The sequence below is a fragment of the Spermophilus citellus genome (genome assembly GCF_964194105.1).
Source record: "Spermophilus citellus genome assembly, chromosome: 9".
In the NCBI taxonomy this organism is placed as follows: Eukaryota; Metazoa; Chordata; class Mammalia; order Rodentia; family Sciuridae; genus Spermophilus; species Spermophilus citellus.
The window spans coordinates 84,149,371-84,161,833 of record NC_138191.1 but is presented as its reverse complement, the minus strand read 5'-3'; the positions used below and the strand labels follow the sequence as shown (position 1 = coordinate 84,161,833).

At 36.5% G+C, this 12,463-nt stretch overlaps 1 protein-coding gene across 1 annotated transcript in view; it reads left to right on the top strand.

Annotated features, from left to right (window-relative positions):
- The window catches only part of IL23R (interleukin 23 receptor), a gene marked incomplete at its 5' end in the record, with an annotated part of 72,231 nt that overhangs the window by 41,107 nt on the left and 18,661 nt on the right, over window positions 1-12,463 (top strand). Inside the window, 2 exons of the mRNA XM_081308352.1 lie at window positions 1,252-1,397; window positions 9,864-10,020. Coding sequence (XP_081164478.1) covers window positions 1,252-1,397; window positions 9,864-10,020 — 303 coding nt within the window. The remainder of the gene's footprint in view (window positions 1-1,251; window positions 1,398-9,863; window positions 10,021-12,463) is intronic.

The following is a 12,463-nucleotide window of genomic DNA, read 5'->3' as shown; positions in this document are numbered from 1 at the left end:
TCTTGTGGAGGCTTCTGGTGTTTTCAATTTTTTACCATTATAAACTATATTACCATGAATACCTTGTTGCTAATTTTTTACATGATTCTTTATTATTTTCTAAAGATAAATTCCAAAAAGTGGGGCTGGGGTTGTGTCTCAGTGATAAAGTGCTTGCCTAGCACATGTGAGACACTGGGTTCAATCCTCAGCACCACATAAAAATAACTAACTAAATAAATAAAAGTATGGAAAAGCATACAATGCTTATACATTAAAAAAATTTCAAAAAGTAATCATCCTTAAGCTTCTTACGATTATACCCAAGCCCTAAAATCAGAACGCAGAGCATCAAGTATGAATTGCTCTGCCTTTAAAGGTCCTAGCACTAATGATTCCTGTGGTTATTAAGGATAACTTCAATAAGCTAACACTTACTGAGCATCTCCTCATGTGCTAATTGCTTTTACATCCTATTTTGTAGAAGATATTATAATTCATACATAAGGAAAGCAAGGCTTGGTGGCATTAAAAATTTTTAGACTACAGAGCTAGGGAATGCTTAATTCCAATCTTCTTGAATCCTGTCCTTAGACTTTATGATAATTTTTTTTTAAAATCATAATGTGTCTTAAAACTTTCCTGCTGAATGGCCTATGGGATGGGAAACCTTCTCTTAGGGTACCACACAGGTAGATTCTCTTTGGGCATGACTGCAGTCTTCTATAGCAAGTAATATCTCAACTTCTCAACTAACCACAACAAGCTCAGATAACTAGATTGTCTAAGAATCTGTCCCATGTGCTGAATACTGGATTTGACTATGGGGATGAACAACAGAGCCATTTCTTTGTATATTCTTGGAGTTGTAGTTCTCTTGACCATGATCTACATGTTTTTGCAAGTTTGCATTTTGAGGTAGAATGCAATAATATATCCTTTTTTCGAAAGCAGATTCCTCTTGATGGATTAATGAAGTAGAAAGGCTGTTATGTCTGGTGCCCTTTTTAGGAATAATTATAGCCAATAAATGATAATTCTAAATTATGACCAGGAGTAGTATTACTGTTGTTGTTATCATTTTGATCTTAATATCATCTCACCTGTTTATTGAACACCTATTGTGTTTCACACACTTAACATACATATCATATTTAATTTTGGAAACAAGCATATATGATAGTACTGTCCCATTTTATAGATGAGGAAAAGTGATAAAAATTTCTCCCTAGGCCAATTTCTAAATTCCTAAGATTTTGTTTCCTTTTCTAGTGATTCCTTCTGCATCCATCATCTCAAGAGCTGAAACTATAAATGCTACAGTAGCCAAGACCATAATTCACTGGAATAGTGAAACAACAATTGAAAAGGTTTCCTGTGAAATGAGACATAAGGCTACAACAAACCAAACTTGGAATGTAAGCTAAATTTTCATTATTCTTTAGCATGTGAGTGAATGGTTTAAAAGAAAAGCCACCTCCCAGTATTCACAGTGGACTTATTAGTGATTTATTTTACATTTTCTGATTATTTGTGTGGTTTTCAAACTACTCTAGTTTTTGTTTTTGTGTTGTTTGATTTGGATTTTTTGGTACTGGGGATTGAACCCAGAGGTGCTTTCCTACTGAGCTATATCCCCAGCCTTTTTAAATTTTATTTTGAGACAGGTTCTCAATAAGTTGCTGAGGCTGGCCTCAAGTTTGTCATCCTCCTGCCTCAGCCACTGGAGTCACTGGGATTATAGTGCTATCTCACTGGGCTCAAGCCACTCTAGCTTTAATAATGATTGCCATATGCTTCCAGAGAGCTATTTCCTGAAAAAGATCCTCATCCCTTTTGTAAATTGCTAAACAAACCAAATATCCAACCAAAGAGGGATCTAATTTTAGCTCCTTGTAATTAATTTACTGTCTCTTAGGGTGAAATTTACATCAATGATCCTGGATATAAAATTTAAATATTCTATGCTAAAATCTGACACGCATCCAGGGAAATTAAAAATTGTTCAGAATGGAGAACTTAGACTTAAGGATCTCTCTCTCTCTCTCTCTCTCTCTCTCTCTCTCTCTCTCTCTCTCTCTCTCTCAATATTTTTTAGTTGTAAATGGATCTTTTAATTAATTAATTAATATGCAGTGCTGAGTATCAAACCCAGGGCCTCACACATGCCAGGCAAGTGCTTTATCACTGAGCCACAACTCCAGCCCCAAGAATGTCTCTTTTTAAATAAAAAATGTACAACTCATGGGGCTGGGGATGTGGCTCAAGCGGTAGCGCGCTCGCCTGGCATGAGTGCGGCCCCGGTTCGATCCTCAGCACCACATACCAACAAAGATGTTGTGTCTGCCGAGAACTAAAAAATAAATATTAAAAATTCTCTCTCTCTCCTCTCTCACTTTCTCTTTAAAAAAAAATAAAATAAAATAAATGTACAATTCATAGTGTAAAACTCATTACTAATACAGGCCTCAGCCTTGGATTAACTTAAAACAAAAACTGAATATCTAGAAAACAAACTATTCTTAAGTACCAAGTGCAAATTTATCAAGTGGGGAGAAGCACAGATATAAGCTTCCTTAATAAAATCATATGTGACAGCACCAATATAATTAAAACTCACTAATTTGAACTTGTATGACTTAGAGGAAAGTTCCAATTTTGGTGTATTCAAAAAGAATGATATTTCATTATTTTCAAATATAATAAATTGCCATTCAGTCCAAAAAAAAAAAAAAAAGGGATGGAGTTATGGCTTTGAAAGAGTTCTGTATCAGCTCTGGGTAACCAGTTTTCAGGCAGTGAAATAAAATGATGTGTAGTTAACACCAAAACATTCATAAAACACAATTCAGTTTTAATTTGGTCATTAGCATAACCTCAAGCCTTCTACCATCTTTAGCTTCATCATTTTGAACATTATTTTTGCTGTAGTGTGATATATTTTTTAAGTGTCAAGAAGATAGGGGTAAAACTATATAATTTCATGACATATCCCAAAGATACCTGTTTAGAAATAAACTCCTGATGTCCACGCTTGCTTAAATCCTCCAAGTGAACTTTTTAGTTTTTGGCATTATGACTGCTGAGTTTATGTTCTGCATCGTTTGATCAATGAAGAAGTGAAGATCCTACTGGATTCCTATTACATCTGTGGAATTTAGGTAAATCTCAAAACTACCTGCACCAAATTCTTGAGTCTTAGATTTTGAGTTAATAAGATGTTACTCATTTAGGACTTTAGAAATCATGGTCAGAAGACGCTTCTGAGTATCTTAATCTCATTTTTTTCTATAAATAAGAGGAGGTAATAGACTATCAGGCTGTTCAAAGTCAAGCTAAGTTTTTCCAAACTGACAGAGTCAGTAGCTAAGTGTTTCTCACAGACCCTACATCCCTTTAGGCACCCAAGGAATATTTGGAAAATGAAAGGACAGGTTTCAATCCATACTTCATCCCTCCTACCATGCTTCTTCTAAATACGACTGCCACAGAAAAAGAGGATTTACCATTTCTTAGTAGATTCCCCAAATCATTTCAGTAATAGCCAAGAGGAAGCTTTGTTCTGCACTTAATAGCATTAATACTTCTGGGTTTTGCATGAAGTGTTGTCTTTGACTCCTTGATGGAGGGATAGAAAAGCCAGAGCCAAAAGAAGTGAGAGGACTCAAAGGACTGCAGGTCCCTCTTCTACCTCAGCTCTGCGGTGACATTGCTTCCTGTCAGATATTGCTGGAGGGCTGTTCTTTACCTTCCAGTGACAGGCGGCCATCTCTGGAAAGCCTTGTGGCTGAGATCACAAGCTCTGCAGTTCAAAGCCTGGCTCTGCTGCTTTGTAGTTGTGCAACCTTGAGAAGCTCCTTATCCACCCTGTGCCTCATTATTCCCATGTGTGAAATGGGGATAAGAAAAGCCCCTACCTGGTATGGATGTGTGTGGTGTGGTGAGGTGGAGTGGGGTGGGGGTGGGGGATCAAATGGTGTAGGAAACTAGTTCAGAATGGAATAGGGTCAATATTCAGTGCCTGCTAGCTGTTATTTTTACTCTTTATCTTAACTTGTAGAGGTTAGCCTTGCTACAGAGGTGCTAGTGCCAAGCAATCTGTCTGAAAAAGCAGGGTACTGAAGGTGTTTTCCACCTCTTTAAAGTTAAGCTGCTTACCCTGAGGTCTCAAAAGGAACCTGCCAGTCCTTCCTGTAATCCTGCAAGGCTCAGGCTGCCAGGCAGAAGTTTGATCTACTGGTTTGATGACTTGGTTCCAATCCAAGTCAAAGCCTCAGATTTCATCCTTGCAGATTGAACTGCATTTGAGGGAAACATTTACAAACATCTTGCCCCACCTTATTAGTCTTGGCCCTTTCTTTCTTTTTTTAAAAATATTTTATATTTATATGGTGCTGAGGATCTAACCCAGTGCCTCACACATGCTAGGTGAGTGCTCTACCTCTTGAGCCACAACCCCAGCCCAGAGTCTTGGCCCTTTCTTGACTTCTCAAGTAGTATAGCTGAGACTAAGCTGGAGTATGTAATGAAGATTCAAGTAAAGTTTCAGAAATAGCAAAAGGAAAATAAGCATCTCTGAGAAAAACTAGCTACTGTGCAATCTAGATTACCAAATAAGACCAGCTCCTAAAATTAGGAGGCTCTATTCAGTCTAACTCAAGCTTTTTGTGTGTGCAGTAGATCTCACCTTAGCAATCACAGCAAGGAGCTCCCTCCTACATATCTCCCCTCCCAGTCTGTAGGATAGGGAGAGCAGTTTCCGTAAATAGAGGCTTCTGTTTTATTTAAATCCTGTCTTCTGGGTTCTGATTATGTTTAAGAACAATTGTCCTACATAGGTGTTTTATACCAGGACTGATTATCCTCTTCAAAAGGAAGTTATACATGTATATGTGATCCTTACCTTTGGGTCTTGAAGAAAACAACACAGTCAGCCTCTCCTAAAAGAAATGCATGCACAGTAGCAGTGAAGTCATCTTGCGTCACCTAAAGGTATCCTATAAATTGTACAGCTAAACAAAGCCGTCTCCACATTTGTTAATCAGCTGACAATCAATACTGGACCCCAGTACAAGCTACAAAATTTTAGGAGATCTGCTTTCCACCAATTAAATACCTAAGTTTTAGTACTTTAGTACTAAAAAAAGTACTTTAGTACTTTTCTCCCGGGTTTTCATTATTTCTTAAATTGCATATCAGTCATCTACTGCTACAATAATGGATAGCAAACTGCCACAAAAACTGAAGAGACACACAACAGTAAGCATTTGTTCCTCTCTGTCATGGGGTCCAGCCCGGCGAGGTTGAGCTTCACTGATATGGGACATGTGTTTGCAGGTCAGCTGGCTTGCTCACATGTCTCAACATGGGTTTTCTCCAAGTCCTCCTCCTGGGACCAGTGGGCTAGCCTGGGCATGCTCTTCTCATGGTGATGGCAGAGGACAAGAGCACCTGAGCCCAATCACTGCTTTGCCTTTCAGTCCTATATTTAAGCCCGGGTTCAGTGTAAAAAGCCATGAGGCCATGTGACAAAGACAGAGGTAACCCGCAGGGAAAAGGCCTGGGCCATCACAGAAATCTCCCTCTGGAGAATGTTGTCCACATTCTCTCTACCCTGCTGGAAACAGCTGCTGTGAGGACACCACTATCTTTAAACAACTGAGAATCTTGGCAGTGCTCACCCTGCACTAGCTCTTGACTCTATTGACTACCTGCTCCTTGAGCAGGTCATGCCACTTGGTTTTCAGGAAGGTCTTTGTTCCCTAACCATATCTCTAGCTGCCCTTTCCTTTGTAAACCCTCTTCTCTGCCAACTCCCTAAGCATGAACACTCCCTTTGAGATAGGAACTTGGGGATACAGAAAAAGAAAGGTATGCTGAATCCCAAAAAAGAAGCACCTATGAACCTTTGGAATGCAGGAAATGCCCATGAATCTTTGAAACTCGAAGGAGGCAACTCATGAGAAACCTAGCTCACATCCTTGGCTTATGTCCTTGGACTTCATCTGGAGGACAATATGCAAGGAAGTACAGGGAAGACTGGTGATATTGTGTGACTACCCTGATTCTACCTCTAGTTCAATCCCTAGCTATGTTCCTTTATAAATAGTAACACCCCAGACCAGGGCATTGCTACCTGGCTCCTTGGAGCTGGCTTGCATTTTCCCTTGAACGTGTATTACTTGCTTTGTCCCAAAAGATGTCTCACTCTTCAGATAGTCCGAATTCTCCCTTGAATGTGTATCTGCTTTCCTAAATAGATTGGTCTGCTTCTGACTGGCATTCGCTGAAATTCTCTTCCACCATGTACACCAAGGATGCCACTTATCCTAAGTTGAGTCCTGCTCTCCAAGAACTCTTCCATGACACTTCTATGCCTACAGTCTCTCTCTCCTCACTTTGTAGCTCTTTTCACACCATCCCCGGGCCTCTGCCACACCTATAGGCTGGAACTTGGAGCCCAACCAGCTCTCAGAACATCAAACCTACACTTGTAACCTGTTGGTTATTTTCACGGTCTGTGTTGCTGTACCTAAGCTCCTGTTAAGATGAGCTCATAAGCAGTAATCCACGCTCACTTCCCTGTCCCTATTTCAGGAGCATTTGCCACATGGTATATACTTTTATATACTGTTTATATATTTATGTCCTTTTGCTTAATCTATGAGCTCCTATGGGGGTGCCTTTATTCTAACCATTTTTGTATTGCTGTTTATTTTTATAATGATAAGTCCATATGGATAGTATTCTACATATTAGCTATTACTGTTATTTGCCTTTAATGTGCCTAACCTCGGTAATAGTAAGGCAGGGGGTCTAGATTATAAATTTAAGTAAATGGATTAGTAATGACTGGATTATTATTATCTAATTAAGATAGACCAGGCTATTGATAAACTTTTTATTCAAGGGCCAAACAGTAAAATTTTAGTTTTCACAGGACATAAGGTTTCTGTCCTAACGCGTCATCTCTGTTTGTATAGCCTGAAAGCATACAGATAATATATAAATGATTGAACATAACTGTATTCCAATATGATTTTATTTTCAGAAACTACAATCTGAATTTTATATAATTTCTATGCATCATGGAATATTCTTTTCATTTTTTTTCAACCATTTAAAAATGTAAAAACCATTCTTAGCACAGGCTGCACAAAATCAAGTATTGATTCTTTTCCTGGAAGGGTTGATAGAACTGTACACAGATTGCAAAGGATCAAACCCTTGACTTTTGCTTTTCAAAATGCTTTTGCTATATTACTCAGCTTCAAAGAAAAATGAAATTATAGCATTTGCTGGTAAATGAATAGAACTGGAGAATATCATGCTAAGTGAAATAAGCCAATACCAAAAAACCAAAGGCCAGATGTTTTCTCTGATATGTGGATGCTAATTCACAATAAGGGGGAAGGAGCAAGGGAAGAATAAAGGTACTTTAGATTACATAGAAGAGAGTGAAGGTAGGGGAGGGGTATGTGGGCAGGAGGGATAGTAGAATGAATCAGACATTATTACCCTATATACATATGACTACATGACGTTATGCTGCATTTATGTATGATATATCAAAATGCATTCTACTGTCATGTATAATTAATTAAAACATATTTTTAAAAATACATGGGGGAAAAGTTTTTGCTAGTATAAATAGAAGATTTGGAAGAACATGTGATTAGTCACAGCTAAATTTCCCATTCACCACCCTGCTTCTCTCCTCATCAAACCCTGTATTAAAATAATTTGTCAGTGAGATGGGAAGATTAGAGATGAGGGGAAGAGGGAAGAAACCAAGAACCAGACACTGGTGGGCTACTGAGGAGGACCCTGTACCCTGAGCCATGTCCTAAGTCTGTACTCATGGGAGGTAGAGACTATAGAACTTTCTGGGTAGGTTGGAGATGCTTCTTACCCTACCAAGAATGTTCTCAGGAACTTAGATGCAACCCTAAGAAAAGATGTGCTTCAAACTGATGGAAGCAAAGTTTCAGTACTCTCCAACCTTCAGAAATGAGGCTGTAAATAGAAATGAACTGTTGTTAAAAAATGAAGTTACATTTCCTGTGCTCTTGAGGTAGACCCTCTACATAGACACTGATGAGGTCTAGTTCTCTCGATGATCATTTTGGCCTCTTGAGGCATCATCTCTCCTTTGCAAGTCCCTAAGCAGTTACCTGATTTGCCTCATTATAGAAACAGCTGGTAACAGTTGTATAAAATTCTTTCTCATTTATATTGAAATCTATAAAAACAAATTCAAATTTATAAAGGTAGAGACAAAAACAGTTGTTCCCAGGGCAGGAATGGAGGGATGGGAGGATTAGAGTTCAGAGGATACTAAGTAGCAGAGATGAAGGATGAAGAAAGAAGTCTAGAGACTTACTACAGAACATGAGGACTGTGGGTAATAAAATTGTATTGTACATGAGATGTGTGCCAACTGAGTCAGTTTTGGCTGTTCGTGCCATAAAAACAAGAAAAATGGATAACAATGTGAGATGATGAATATGTTAATTTGTTTTACTATAGGCTTTTTATTATGTGAAACATCCCATCACATCATGTATACTTTACATATACACAGTAATATTTATTCTTACTGTACTTAAGGGCATTTCTTTCTTCAGGAAGACTTACCTAAAAACAAAATAGTAAGTGACATATTGGAGAATCACGACTCCTTCACAAGATTAGCTGGTCCCAAGCAGAGCGCATTTGAAAGTCAAATCTTCAGCACAATTCAAATCTCTCTTGGATCCCAGGAGACCCCAGGTTCCAGGCATATTTGTACAACAGACAATTCTGAGGGCCAGGAGTTATGGAAACTTGAATTATCTCTTTCAGGGAACCCGGCATCCTCAAAACATATTTTCATGAATTTTACATTTTCAATGCATTACAAGTTTTAAAGATTGATGTTAAGATTGGGTTTTGAAAGAAGAATCCCTGAGTGAGGTTGATAACCATGCTTTCATCTTTTCTTCCTTTTTCAATTGTGTATTTATTTTTTATCCTGATGGTTTTAACTTTCTCTTTCATGAGGCTCTAGCAATTGTTTTCTCTTGTGATTGCATAAATGCATTTCTAGACATATTTTATGTCTGCCTTTCAATCATGCCTCACTTTTTTCAGTAAACCACTTACTATAGCACACTGAAAATTCTCTGCAAATGCCTTGGCTTCTCTCTCCCAGCAGAAACAACTGGTTCAGGGGTCATATTTTTCATTATGTTCTATTGTTGGTTGTAATGCCCCAGAAAAAGAAAATTGTAAATCTATTACTCAGGTATTTTGTTTCTTATTTCCATTGGATTTTTCTAATTCAGCATTCTCAAATGTTTCTCTCTCTTTTCTCATACACACATATACACATGCACATACACTAGGTCTTCCAGAATTTGCATAAATCTGCAATAAGGGCCAATTTAATAGCTTAGCTTACGAGTAACTTTTTTTTCTAAAAGTAATCATGAGCAAGTGAAATTATCTCATCTTTTAAAAAACTACTGATCTAAATAATTAAATTAGGGCAGTTTCAAAAGTTATCAGGTCCTTCATCCCCCCCTCCTCATTAAAATCACGTATTCCAATATTTAAAATGTATTACATTTTGGACTTTCATGAAATTTAGGAGGAGCCTATATAGAAAGAGAGTTGTTGAACACATGCAATGTTAATTTCACTCTTAATGTTTAAAATACATATTTGATTATATATATTTTATACAAAATGCTTCATCCTTTGTTTTCCCAGGGTCTAGAAGAGTCCTGGAATACAGTAGGGGCTGTCCTGGAATACAGCTCCATACATTGCTGCTAAGTGGAATAACTGTTTTAAAAGCACACGATATATATCATCTGGTTATTATTGCACATCTATTTCAGATTAAAGAATTTGACACCAACTTCACATATGTAAAAAAATCAGAATTCTACTTGGAGCCAAACATTAAGTATGTATTTCAAGTGAGATGTCAAGCAACAGGTAAAAAGTACTGGCAACCCTGGAGTTCACCCTTTTTTTATAAGACAGCTGAAACAGGTGAGTGTACTTACATATTTAATTCTTCAAGTCTCTTCTTCTGTCCTTCGATTCTTTTCTAAGTGCATACACTTTTTCTGCTTAACTTCTACCAAAATTGACAAACTATTCCAGGTAAGTGGTAAATCATCCTTTTGCCTTGACAGCAAATTACAAATTGGTTCTTGAATATTCCTGGGCATAAGAATTAACTGGGGGCACTTGTTTAAGAAGGTGTTCATAATCCCTGCACCCCCAAGAGTTTGATCCACAAGTAGTGGGTGGGAGGTTCTCACAGGTCAGAATTTCTTACAAACACTGGGTGATTGCAAAGCATGTAATTATCTAAGATCTTATTTTGAAAAACATTAAGAATTAAAAATACATATTCTTCTAAAAGAGACACAAATCAAATAATATCAATGTAAGTATTGATAAATACTACTATATGCAAAGCAATTGGGAGATAAAGCACTTAAACATGGGATTAATTAGTTCTCAACAAGGTCTAGATGATCCTTAGAAATTTTCCTATTCCAAAGATTATTAGTTTAATTTCATATACATTTATTCATGTCACTCAATAACAATTTATAATTAAATGGAGTTTAATGGTAGCAAATAATAAAATAAATCTATTATAGTTGTTGTAATAGTCCATAATGGCCCCATAAACTGAAGCTGTCTCCCTACTGTAGGTACTTTATATGTTAGGTTATAATGTTTCTTTTCAGAAATGAAGGACTGGCTAGGCTTGGTCGTGCGCCTGTAATCCCAGCAGCTCAGGAGACTGAGCTCAGGAAAATCACAATTTAATAAGCCAGCCTTGGCACTTAGTGAGGCCCTAAGCAATTTATCAAGGGACTCTGTCTCAAAAAATAAAAATAAATAAATAAATGAATGAATGAATAAATAAATAAATAAATAGGGCTGGAGATTGTGGCTCAGTGATTAAGCCCCTCTGGGTTCAATCCCTGGTACCAAAAAAAAAAAAAAAAAAGGCTTTAATTATAATCACAGTACTGTTAACATCATCTTTATTTAACGTCTTGTAATTGTGTTTTATATTTTCAAAGCACTTTGACATACATTATAAATATTCATGGCTGCCAAATAAGTAGAGGGAGCCAAGAGCCAAAGTAACCAAACAGTTCTTTTGGCGCCCCCTAATGCCCAGATGATGGAAATACAGAAATACATTATCAATGGAATTATTTTCAATAATGAATCATCAGTTCTCTTTTGAAAGTTAATTTATAACTTCAAGTATTCTGTTTTGAGTTGATATTTCTAAGAATTCTTACAACTTTAGATACCAACTTATATAATTTAGTTGATAATTTAATATTTTTAAGTGAAATCAAGAATTATTTAGCAAGATTATTCAAATTGATAACTAACATTTACTTACCACTTACAAAGTACTACTGTATATAAGCTTGTTTGATTTTTACATCAACCATGTAATTCACACCATTTTGCAAATGCAAAAACTGAGGCATGGCTTGCTAAATAGCATGATAGCACCTAATTACTCAAACATGTGTGTTCTCCCCACCACCCCTCAGCCGCCTCATCAGATTTTTCAGCACATACATCAAGGTGAAAGGGAAAACAATATGAATATTCTACAAGTTCAGTAAAAGGCTGCAAATGTTTTTCTTTAAGGGTAAAATTTTCAATTGGAGATACAAGAGACTAAGAATACCAAAGCTACCCTACAACAATCTAAACTTAAAATCCTTTGTTTCCTAAGAAGAAAAATCACTCAAGGGGTAAAATTAAATATCCCTGAAAACTTTCATTCATACAAGTTCTGCCTGTTGGCTGAGGGGAACCATAGTTATTCTCTTGACACAATCTCTTTCTAAGACATATTAAATTAGAAACAATGAAAATGTGTCAGGGAAAGTACAAATATTAAATCTTTTTGAAAACATTTCTTTTCTGTTTGTAAAAGCAATGCAAGTCTATCATAATATACAGCTTAGAAGTACCTGCTATTTACATTTTAATGAATTTAATACTAACTTTTTTCTATGCACCTATTTTTTAATGGTTGGTGCTATGGTGTACATACTGTTTTGTATACTGATTTGCTCACTTAATTCATCTTGTAGAGTTTTTAAAACCCTTGTAGAGTTTTTAAAACCCTATTTAATGGCTGCACAGCATTCTAGTTTTTTTTTAAATTATTTTATTGTTGGTTGTTCAAAACATTACATAGTTCTTAATATACCATATTTCACAGATTGATTCAAGTGGGTTATGAACTCCCATTTTTACCCCGTATACAGTTTTTGAATGTACTGTAATTCATTTAATCATTTCTTTATTTAAACAATATCTAGGTTCTTTTTTATTTTCAATAAACTTCTTTGAATAGATTTGCATATAAACTCCCATTTCTCTTGGTCTAAAGAAATTTTTGAATTAAGAGTTAAGCACGTTTTGAAATGTTGAT